Source organism: Phoxinus phoxinus (genome assembly GCF_949152265.1).
Source record: "Phoxinus phoxinus genome assembly, chromosome: 6".
NCBI lineage: Eukaryota > Metazoa > Chordata > Actinopteri > Cypriniformes > Leuciscidae > Phoxinus > Phoxinus phoxinus.
Window position 1 is genome coordinate 5,371,024 of NC_136881.1, and position 12,500 is coordinate 5,383,523.

Genomic DNA, 12,500 nt, shown 5'->3' on the forward strand with positions numbered 1-12,500 from the left:
AAAGAATGTCACTCTTTTCTTTGAAGAAAATATTACTTTGTATGAAGTCACTGAAATTGTTCAAACTGTAAAGATGAAAAGTTAGTATTTTCTGTATTGGTGTTTGATGCCAGTGTTTTTACTCTCAGTGTGTTCTGAGTGACAGTGTGTGTTATCTCAGTGAGGGTTGTGCACAGTGTTTGGCTGCACTGAGCCTGTTTTGAGCCATGTGTTAAGAGTTGTGTAGCTTGGAGTGAGTTTTGCAGGTGATGTGAACTGTTTAGCTCAGGTGACTGTTGGTAGTGCAGACTGTAGTTAGAGTTTTGCACATGTAGCTCCAGTTGTGCTCACTGTCGTTTAGCAATCGAAAAAAACTGTAATGGAAAAGATCTTCATTTGTGTTCAGAAGATGAACGAAAGTAATTATAAAGACAGAATTTTAATTTCTGGGTGAACTAAATCTTTAAATGAGTTAGAATGTCCCACACATAAACTACCGGTCAAAAGAAAAAAAAATTGTACAATAGTTTTATTCTACAAGGATGCATTCAATTGATCAAAAGTAACACAAGATTTTGTTACAAAAGATTTCAAGATTTCAAATAAATGCTGTTATTTTGAAATATCTATTCATCAAAAGCAGCACAACTGTTTTCAACATTGATAATAATAATCAGAAATGTTTCTTGAGCAGCAAATCATCATATTAGAATGATTTCTGAAGGATCATGTGACACTGAAGACTGGAGTAATGGTGCTGAAAATTCAGCCTTGCATCAAAGGAATAAACTAAAATAGAAAACAACTATTTTAAATTATAATAATATTTTGCAATATTACAGATTTTACTGTATTAAAGAAATGTACCGATCCCTAACTTTTGAACGGTAGTGTGTGCAGAAACGACACACGACTAAAGCTTCTGCCTTACAAAATTCATCCAGCCACCAATTTTTAATAGTTGTTTTCTCCCATCCACTTCTCTTAGAGAGAATCGTTGTTTCTATGTTTCTATTTTCTCTTCACATCAGCCTATCCTTTTTTTTTCTTTTTTTTTTTACTTCTCCCCACCATAAATGAAAAGAAAAGGAAAAATTGTTCAGGCTGCAATAACTTTCAGCTGACAGTGCGTTTCTGGGAAACAGCTCAGTGTCAGTTGTAGAGACTGAGAATACATTTCACCGTACAACTGGCACTGCCCAATCAACAACAAGCAGTTTAGCTCATGATTTCACAACAGTGGTGTATCTGAGGGCCGTGACCTACCTGGCAGGTTGCAGCCCAGGACTTCCATTCTCATTCCGATCCCCGCCGGAGACCAGCGCTCTGGGTAGATGCGGATGAACTGTGCAGGCAGCTCCTCAAAACGTCTCAGCTCTGGGGTGTCATAGTGTGTGTTTCCCTCAAAAAGCTACGGGAGGAAAAAAGAGAGATTACTCGTCTCAACACACACACTTACTGAATTTAGACATCTAAACAGGAATCACAGGAGACTGTTAGTAAAATAATTTAGATAGTGTTTAGTTGGAAACATTTTGGTTAATTTCCTACAGGAAAATCCCAGAAAATAGTTGCAAGGTTTTTAGCTAAGTTGGTCTAGATGACTGATAGACTGGACTAGCAGCAAGTGGACTTGGTTTTTGGCCTTGTAGACCATCTTCAAGACTGTAAGGACTGGTAAACCAACTTGGACCAGCAACAAACCAGCTGCTGAATATGTCAAGCAGAATGAAGATGTTTAGAGCGAGAAGGTCATCTTAGAAAAGCAACAAGCCACTTGCATTACTGTTCAGAAGTTTGCGGTCAGTACGTGAAACATTATTGCAATTTAAAAATAATTGTTTTTAATACATTTTAATTTATTCCTGTAGCTGAATTTTCAACATCATTACTCCAGTAATGATATTTTGCACGTTTATATATTATGCTATAGACAAATGAAATACCTTTGACATGCTAGTCTTGCTATCCATTACAAAGTTCCAGTCTTTCCCGTTCAGGCTGTGTGCTAGGCGATACTTCCGTACGAAAGCCCGGTTCTCAGAGCTGGTTCCTCCCTCACCGCTACGCGCTCCTTGGGTTATCACTCCTCGCACCGTCTTGGGTGTCCCGAGGTCCACCTGGAGCCATTCTTCTCCAGCTATAGGCTGGGCAGGGCCAGGAAACCATCCTGATCTACTGGCCACCAGACGTGCCGCTCCAGGGGCCCAGTGAAGGTCCCTCACGGAGGACGCTGAGATCTGGGAGTCAGGGAGGAGCCCGGACAGCATTCCCTGGAGCTCTGAACACGGAGCGTCTGAGACAAAAGAGAACGAGATGTACACCCCGACTTCAGCCTTTAAATGTTGAAATGGGTACCACACACTTTTATCCAAACTGTCTTTTTTGAGGTTAAAGAATAGTTATCCTTATTAAGCCTATTGTATCATATTTAATGCACAAATTTCTGATCAAAACTTTCCTGAAAAACCTATGACACAATCTACTACATACGTCATGTCATCTGATTGAGAGTTTATACTTATAGAGGAATACTTCTAAACATGTTGAGAAATGTTTTGAGAAATCGTTACTGTTTTTTAAAGCAAATATAAGAATGACATTTATATTATTAGAAATATTTCAAGATGAAGGAACATATTCCTTGTTTATGTTTATTTGTGCATGTCTCAGTCATCATTGTATTTGAACTTCATTATTTTTGTATTGTATTATAAAAACTACAGAGTTTTTGCATGCATTTTATGCAAGTAGTCTGCTGTCCTGTAATAAAGATATTTACAGTACAAGCTATCAAAAAATTAATCAGATAGTTTTGTCCTTATAAACATCAGCAACTGCACCAAATTGCATATTTTTGCTCAGTTTGGACGTCTGAATAAAAACTGAGATAATGTTCCTTCAAGTATGAGCTCCATATTCTTACTATACTGTATAAGCCTGATATATCAAATATCATCCTCAACAACAACAAAAAACATATGCAAACTTTTTTTTTACATTTTATCTAAAGCTTCAATAAACTGTTCCAGTAAAAAAAAAAAAAAAAGATATGTTTCTATTATGTCATGTGTCAGGCTTTACAGGGTGTTTTATTTTTCATTTTCATGCAGCAAATTTCCCACTAAGAGACAAAAGACCTCATTGCATTGTATTTAAAATGATAAGAAACAATGCGAGTATAAACAGTCACCTGTAATCTGGCAACCATAAAGTTCAAAGCGTAGCGCAATGCCATTATTCCACATCTGTGGTCGAATACGAACAAATCGGGCCAGAACGGGCTGAGGAATACGATTCAAAACCACCTCAGATGGATCAGTGTTGGCATGGAAAATCTGCAAAAGAAAGAAAACACACAACGCAGATTATACTTGCTGCAAAGCATCTCCAAGTCTATTCACTGAAATCGCAAATGTGGACTTTTTCCACACTAGAAAGAGTTCCTCTCATGATATTCCCATCTCAGATTTGTGTTGTTCTGCATGCAAAATGGCCAGGAGGAATGAAACGTTATTCCTCAAGTGTTTAAGAGGTATTCATCTGACGGACATAATGTTTTCTTTCTTTTTTCAAAGACAGCCCTTTAAACACATTACAAACTAAAGGTGGGGACATTATAAACTGCTGCGATAAAACACAACTAACTCCTTCTCTCGTTCACATACTTCAGAACCACAAGAGATCCGACAATTTATCTGTAAAGCGTGATAAAGACTATTAGAATGAATACCAGTGAAAAATAGCTGTAGATAAGAGATGAACTTCCCATGTAGAGTGGAATGGTTGACTGATGACTGAAATCTAAACACAATTTTAGATTTAGAAAAGACAAGACGTGCAGTGAGTGAGCTTGAGGTTACATAACGCCAGATCTATCAGAGCTGGAGGAGAAGAATTAAGGCTCGATAGAGGCGCTTTAAAGAAGGATCCAATGTTTCTAAAGCTACTGAAAGTAGCACTACATAAACTTCACAAAGAATTACACAACAGTCCCAATAATCAAGTTCTTATTGAAGAGTAACTCGCATTTCAAACACAGTATTGACAGTTAATTTGTCTCTTTTTGATCAGCAGAATCAGCTGATTCAATGATTCAATGACTCAGTCATAAAGTCGGTTGTCCCAATTCACTTATATACTACGCCCTAACAGTATGTCCTGTTTTTGTGGGAAAAAAGTACATACTTTGTGTACTTAGTGTGTAGCATAATAGTAGGGAAGCTTTGGGACATACTATACAATTACGTCTTTGTGTGTGTGTGTGTGTGTGTGTGTGTGTGTGTGTGTGTGTGTGTGTGTGTGTGTGTGTGTGTGTGTGTGTGTGTGTGTGTGTGTGTGTAAAAAAATATATATATATATACAGAGACTGAAACATTTGATTGTTAAAACGATTGAAAACACATGACCCCCCCCCCCCCCCCCCACACACACACACACACACACACACACACACACACACACACACACACAAACATCCGTGTTCTTCCATCCATGTGAGACGTTTACCGATGGATGTGTCTTAGCCAACCGAAAACATTCCTCACCTGAGATGAAGTGTAACATAGGCCAAGATGGGCTGTAAGGGCTTTCAAAAGCGAACACACACACACACACACACACACACACACACACACACGTATCCTGGCTCACTTACAAAGCTGTGACTATGACAGACACCAGTGAGGCAGTGAAACGGGTTGATTAAGTCAAGTGGCACTAGAAAAAGTAGTGGATTAGACGAAGACAAACAAAGAGTCCATTGAGCTTGTTTTCACCACAGTTAAATTTCCCCCTATTCCTTTTTCCTCGAGGCCTAAACCTCATTCATCCACATTGTTCGCCTCATCCTCTCCATCCAGTGGCCACAAGTCACGTCCCATAGAGAGTTACGGGCTCTGGGCAGAGTAATCCATATGGAAGAATCCCTTTTCTGTGCTCAACGCTCAAGGCAACAAATGCTTTATCAACTGTGTGTGTGTGTGTGTGTGTGTGTGTGTGTGTGTGTGTGTGTGTGTGTGTATTCCCAGCAGGGGAATTCGGCACACTCACAAAGGGCCACACTCATAATGCTTCAATGATGCAGTGGCGGAAGGATGGAGAGGTGGGGGGAAGGTTTTCTCGAACCCTTTTTTAAAATGCTGATCTCGAGTGTGTGTTGTGGCTGCTGAAGCCAGACAGACAAGACAGCCGGACTAGACGGATGACCCCTTTCCAGATGCTGGAATAAGGCGCATTCAGCCATTCAACTCTGTGGCAAAACATTGTGGCAGCTCTGCAGAGTTCACGGATAACGATGGAAGAGAAGACAGAGGTTAAACGAAAGAGACTGGAGGAGGAGCGCAGGGTCTGAGAGATGATAACATAGACCAATCAACAGGACGGAAAAATCACGAGGAAGAAAATATCATAGATACCAGGACAACTGGAAAAGGAAGAGAAAGAAGGACCGGCCCTAAATGGCATATTTAATTTGACCAGAATGAACATGAGGTTGAGTGGGACAGAAGTACAGTCCGTTCAGTGGGATTTCTGTTTACATTTTTCCCATAACCAGACTGAAAGAAATTTGGTTTACTTTGAAACAATTTTCACTTAGAAAAACGGCTAATAAATTTCACAAATAAGTACAAAGAAACAGCAATGAATTAAACGTGATTTTTTTAAGTAAAAAGACCAAAACACTGTAGCATTTCCTTGTTAAAAGTACTCCAATAATTTTTTACATTTTTTAAAAATATTTGTTATAGTGTAAAATTACATTAATAACATGTCAAGTGTATTTGTAAATCATTTAAAAACTGTTTGTGTAAATGATTTGTAAAATCATTGTTACATTCCTCCATAACAAATTTGCATTAAAAAAATTATAATAATGTTTGCATAATACGTGTCATTTCTATACAATTTGTAATAATGTCAAAAAAAAGTATAATAATTTTTTTATTTTTTATTCTTACATACCTCCTGTGCAATTCATTTCTGTGTAAATTGTGCATAAAACCATTTTTACATTAATTTATATAACACATATGTGCAAATTATTCATAAAACAATTTGCATGTACATTTTTGCGTTTCATGAATATAGTGCATATTTTTTTTGTACCTGGGTAACATTTTGTTGTAAAAACAATGAAATGATGTAGTTGCACACATTTTCACTGAATAAATGTGTTGTGAAAATTAAATGTAACCTAGATTCGGAAGCTCAAGAAAGTCCAACATGAACAAAATGTAATTCTTTTTTCCACTTTTTTCTTGTTTTGTTCTCATCAAATGGCATCTACCGTACTAAGATCTATTAGACACAAAAAAGTCTTCAGAAACTATGCACATCAAACACAAGACATACGGAAAAGAAATATGGTACAGTTTAAGAGCAGTCAAGGGGGGTCAGAGGTCGAATTGCATATTGTTAATGCATTCAGGTTTTCTTCACCTGCTAAGATCAAAGATTCATCAGTGGTTCAGCGGCGATCTCTGACCCCTGTCAATAAGCCTAGTTACACAGTTCAAAGGTTAATTAAGATCATAAAGAGATCCGAGCAACACGTGATGTCTGAGCAAGTCAGCTTGAATAATGACCGTTTCCTGTAGGAATCAATCGAAGACTATTTTTCTTTGTTGATAATGGGAGATCTTTCCTATATAGCACTGGCCTTTAGAATAACAAGCAGATGGATGGCTTTCTTGCTAGAGGAATTCATTGTGTGTTTGCTATAAGAAAAGGTTGTGCAATTCAATACAATACACAAATAAATTATTAGTTCTAAACCTTAAAGATGTGTTTCAAATTAAAATTGCAATGCATAACCAAATTTTCAATAACCTATATAGCTATAAGCCGTTTAAGCTTTAAGCCATTTAAAGTCGTAAACAAGATCAAAATCTGCCTGACAACAAGAGTGTTGGTGACGGGGCGTCCCACGGCTGGATGGTTCCACCCATCCAGTTAAAGTAGAACGCTAGCTAGGGTAACTAAATAATTAAACCTGCCATGTTGTGGGTCTACGAGTGATAGATCATGAAATTATAAAGACCCTTTCCACTGTCCCTCCAATGCTGGGAGGTGAAACCCTGCGTGAGCCCGTCTCCACCCCTGGGTCGGCCAGAGCAGACATCCCACGCAGACTGCGAGGGGACAAAAGGTCTCGAGGTGTTTAAGTATTGATGAAAGTCGTGAAAGAGCACGTCTAGCCAAAGACAGGGGTGGAGGAACGAAGTTGAGGAAAGAGTAAATGTGTGTTTTATGATGTTTGCTGCCAAACATTTTCAGAGTTTATCATTTACAGTAGAACACTTGTGACATAAAAAAAAAGGAGAAAAATAAAAAAAATCCTTGTTTATTAATATTCATATTAATTCAATGATTCCCTTTTTTGTTGAACGCCTTTAACCTAAATTATTTACGTAGAGTACCTGAAGATGTAATTTAATTTAAACAATTTTTACAATTTAAAATTTAAATTGAATAAAAAACTAAATGTCTTCCTTTCAAAGAAAATTAATAATATATAAAAATGTCGAATAAACACAATATCATTTTTTTAAGTATTTTACGAGTCCTAAATCGATAATTGAATAAATAAAAATATTGTTTTCAATAAATAAATGTAATGTCAAATAAATAATAACAAATTATAAAAAATTACACATAAAATATAGTCTGAATAAAATTGTGTAAACAAACAACTAAACTAATAAAATATTAAAATAAAAAGCCAAAATTAAATATTTTTTCGTGGATAAGATTAGAGTGAAATATCTCCTACTCACCCGTCTCCTGAAAGCTGCAGTCATAACTTTTGCGGTTAATAAACAGAACCTCATGTGTTTTGCGGAAGAACATTGTAGCCGGAGCTACTTCTCTTTGTTTATGTCTATGACGTGTCACGCAGGGACTGGGTTTCTCCGCAGCGGTGCGACCCGAACCAGTCTCAATATAAACACTTATTATAGGTGTACCGTAGTGATTCAGGATAAGACAAAAACACGCTTTGGAAAATGGATTCATAATGGTACTCACTCATTAAATATTTTTTGTAAATATGAACACAAAAAAAAGTTACGGACAGCAGCTTTAACTTGATTTACAAGCTACACTACAAATTTGACAACCAATTAGCTGAGCAGCAAATCCACTAAAATTGACCATTCTGCTAAGATGAGTCTTTCCAGCAGGCTTTTCTCAAATGTTTACCCTCATTCTCCTATAGATGAAGATGTTGACAGTAGAAGCTGGTTCCGGTTGGCGGCCCACCAGCGTTTAGCTTGAAGAGAAGGGAAACAGACAGTGTGTGTGTGTGTGTGTGTGTGTGTGTGTGTGTGTGTGTGTGTGTGTGTGTGTGTGTGTGTGTGTGTGTGTGAGAGAGAGAGACAGAAAGAGAGAGAGAGAGAGAGAGAGGATGAAATGCTCTCACTACTGAACAATATACCTACACCCCCTCCAGTGATCTTTCTCTCAATGGTGGAAAGAAATGACAAGACTCCCCCCCCCTTAATCCAAATTTTTCATTTTCTTTCATCGTTGTGTCTCTCCTTCCATCCTTTTTACACTCTCCCAGTCGTCACTTCTCTCACAGACTGTGTACGCAGAGGCTAAATGTCTTTATATGCTATATTCATCATGTATCAAGTGAGTGTGTGACAGATTTATTACTTGCTGTTCACGAGGGATTTATAGAAATTTCAATAATAAACAGGATATGCTGCAATTTTTCGTGCTTGCGGAACGTTTTTGCCATTTATTTTTGAGTATTGAGTGATTAAATGCAAAAATGCTGGGTGGTACAGTATTACGAATATTCATGAAATATGTGCAACGACTTTACTGTATATAATCAAATTAAGCAAAAAAGTGCATTTTGTGACATTTTAAGGCACTTTTATCCTCAGAATAAGGTTTCAATCATGACTGGCAAGTACAAACATTTTTTTAGAAGCATTTCTGATTCAAATGTCAGTAGCATGAATTAATTAAAAATTCCTATGGATCTTACATAAAAAACTCTATTTGGCAACAATTTGCATCAGTAAATTATTTTTTTATAGTTTTTTTGAGAAAAGTTGGGTTTATCAAAAAGCTTTTGATAACTTTTTGCCAGCATGGTCGGGAGATGATCTGAGCCAATTTTGGGTTAAATCAAGAGTTAAAAAGAGTAGGTTTTTCGGAAAATTCCCAATGGTCCATTCGAATCGTCTTGAGCCAAAGGAATCAGAGGAAAAAAATGTATTAGCATAAACGCAAGTTAAATTTTTGGAGAGTTGGTGGCACTGGAGGGATTGAGATAGAGATTCAAAATTTGTTGTGTTTAATATTCAGACTGTCCACTCTCTGTGTGCCAAATTTCACCATTTCTCAGCAAGCAGTTATATGGGCTGCCATTGACAAGCCTTCGCAACTTCTTTTCATAGCCCCTAAATATAACTTCCAGCCTTTTGACAATATTCAAATAGATTTTTTTTTATATATAAATAATTCCGTTGTAAACTGAATACTGTCAAAAGGCTGAAAACATCAAGATACAATTTACCAAACCTCATTACTACATATAAATAATTTAGTAACCAGTATACAAACTAGTTTAACCATTTCCATCCCAACCAATATCATACAAGTGATTTGAGACCAGGATTATGTCCGGATCTCTAATCCCAGGCATGTCCGCAGGTCAGTACTACTTTCACGTGCGACTTATTCCCAAACAGGAGACTAATCTTTTAATCAAAAGCAGATCCACTAAAAAGACGACCAAAAGGTTAATCCCAGCACTTTTATTACACGGCGCCCCTTGGCGTAACGTAGAGTTAAAATGCATAAGCATCTTTCCGAGGCTCTGATTAAACTGTGGCCAACGCGGTTACAGTGGGATTAGTTGTCACGAAATGAGAAAGACGAACTTTCAAGCGGTGGACAGCGTCAAAACAAACAGAGATTAGGATGTGGTTGGGCAGGCGGGGTAAATGAAGCGACGGCGGTTGATTGATGCTTTAATTACTAGCTGGGCTAATGCAAGCCAGACAAAAGCATTTCTGTCGAGTTTGCTCAGTTGTGTCCTCATCATAATTTGACTTTGCCGCAATAATCTTCACAACCCAAATGCTCTATATCCGTCTTAAATATTTTTTTGATGGAGTTACTGAGGGTTGTCCAAAGCTCTGTGATTGAATTTGAGAAATTCCTGCCTTCTTCAAAGCAAAAATCATATTAGTCCTAATAGGATCAGTCTAGAAATGAAAAATTATTTGAAACGGTCTTCAAATGGGACAAAATCAAGAGAGGAAACCCTGAATTCCGATAATGTGTGAACACGTATCAGCGTATCCCGAGCTGGTCCAGGTGTGACCGGTCACGCAGGTGTGTTTACGGCAGGTAGCTCACAGGCATTAGGAACGGCCGGAGAGATAAGGGTGCATAGAGAGCCTCATTGTTCTCCGCCGCCAGATAACCATCTCTCAACTTGTTCCCATGTCACTTTCTCTGTTCAGACCAACAAAGTTCACCTGAGTTAGAGTTACTTCTTCCTGCAGATGCTCAACTGCCTCCTAGAGCAGCTTATGTTAATTCATTTCAAAAGATTTGAGGAAAAAAAGTGAATATTTAACCACTGATTCCATTTAAGTACACATTTTTAGTGAAAACAAAAGTCTAATGATAGATTTGGGAAGGGATAGTGACTAAAATATTTTAGTATAATGTGTAGTTAAACATAGTTCTTTGTGGATTGTTGTGTTTGTGATCATGTGACCTGGCTAGATTCACCTGAATTACAGCCTGATAACTATCAGTGGTACACTTGGCATACTTATTAATTGCCTTTTTTCTCAATCGCGCATTTTAGAAATCATCATAAATTATGTATATTAGGATATTGTAGTTATGGTCTTTTGCCACTTGTAAACACATAGAGAACACACATTTATTGCATGGTCCTTGCCTTATGGTTTTTTCCATGCCGATAGATCATCCAGTCCTCTCCATTAGTGCTGACTTCCAGTTTGAAGGTGGTGACGTAGTAGGACTTAAGAGTCTCCTTGGAGATGGCTCCTTGGGTAGCGATCCCGGTCAGAACCTTAAGGAACTGAAGATCCACCTGGGAAAGGAAGGTGATTGATGAAAGTGGGAAATAGGAAGCGATAACAACGCCCGACTGATCGGACCAAATTTAGTTTCTTTCGACAGCCGATCGATGAGGATTTCTGATGTGAGTAATGAACAAATCCTTTGCAGTATATAAATCATGAACATGTATTGGAAGGATGTGGAGAACAAGTTTATTAGTCCTAGTGACACCATATCAGTGGCTGTAAAAAACAAAGGCGCTATTTTAAATAAACCAAACCTACACTTTACACATAACAACATTACATTAATCACATTAACAACAACATCCTAGAATCATGGAAGTGACTTATGCATGGCAAAATAAAAATGCCATGCAAATGTTTTTTTAAAATGGCGACATCTAATAATTGCATTTATTTATGCAAATAAACAACTATAAAATATAAATTATTTCTTAGTTTGTTTTTTAAATATGGAATTCAGTTTGTTAACCTACATAGATGTACAGTAGGCTGGCTAACAAAAAATTTGACATTTTTAATTTTACAATTTGACATTTTAATGCTAATTCATGATTTTACCTAATTGCATTTATCATACATTGCATATGTCCAATCATTCTTGATTTAACTGTATATATCAAACCATTTTATATAAAATGTGCAATAAAAGTAGGCTAGAATTCAACAAAATGATGCATTACTGGTCTAATTAAAACTCCCTGACCTCTACACATGCCGGCAATGCCGTCTTTACTCATCTGTCACATGTAAGAAGGAAAGGCTCCCAGACCCTCATGCTATCAGGATCCTGGATGCAGGTGAGGGGTGTAAGGAGGGACGGTACGAACTCTGAAATCAATAGCGCTGGAGAAGGTTGCTAACTACGGATTTCTCTAGACTGTCCCCATCCATCATCGAGCAGTTAGCATCACAGCAACCTTCCATGCATCGTCGGTCTGCACCAACACAACAAACGCAGCGCTCAAGCTAAGGGGCGTATGCTGACGGGCAAGATGGAGTGCACTATAGAGGGTGTAGAAGGTTCTGGAAGTGTGTGTGTGTGTGTGTGTGTGTGTGTGTGTGTGTGTGTGTGTGTGTGTGTGTGTGTGTGTGTGTGTGTGTGTGTGTGTGTGTGTGTGTGTGTGTGTGTGTGTGTGTGTTTAGGAATCCCAGTGGATTAAAGGGAAGGACGGGGTAAATGGCATATTTAATGTGACACAAACTAAAATGAGGCTGTGAGGGTCAGCATAAAGCATATATAAATGGTTTCTGAACAATTATACTGATTTTTTTTTCATGAATAAGACCAATAGAAACATCGTTTTTCAAATGAAATATATCATATCATAAAAATGTTGCAGGAATGTCAAATGCACCAATAAGCTCTACACTCTTAAAAATAAAGGGTCCAAAAGGGGGTTTTCACAACATCTTAATTTTTAATAGTGTAAT

General features: G+C 37.6%; 1 protein-coding gene across 3 annotated transcripts in view; it reads right to left on the bottom strand.

The window, feature by feature from the left end:
* The window catches only part of nrp2a (neuropilin 2a), a 250,386-nt gene that overhangs the window by 26,403 nt on the left and 211,483 nt on the right, over nt 1–12,500 (bottom strand). For all 3 annotated transcript variants that reach the window (XM_079616686.1, XM_079616685.1, XM_079616687.1), the window contains 4 exons: nt 10,919–11,074; nt 3,173–3,317; nt 1,926–2,275; nt 1,246–1,390 (listed from right to left, as the gene is read on the bottom strand). In XM_079616686.1, coding sequence (XP_079472812.1) covers nt 1,246–1,390; nt 1,926–2,275; nt 3,173–3,317; nt 10,919–11,074 — 796 coding nt within the window. The remainder of the gene's footprint in view (nt 1–1,245; nt 1,391–1,925; nt 2,276–3,172; nt 3,318–10,918; nt 11,075–12,500) is intronic.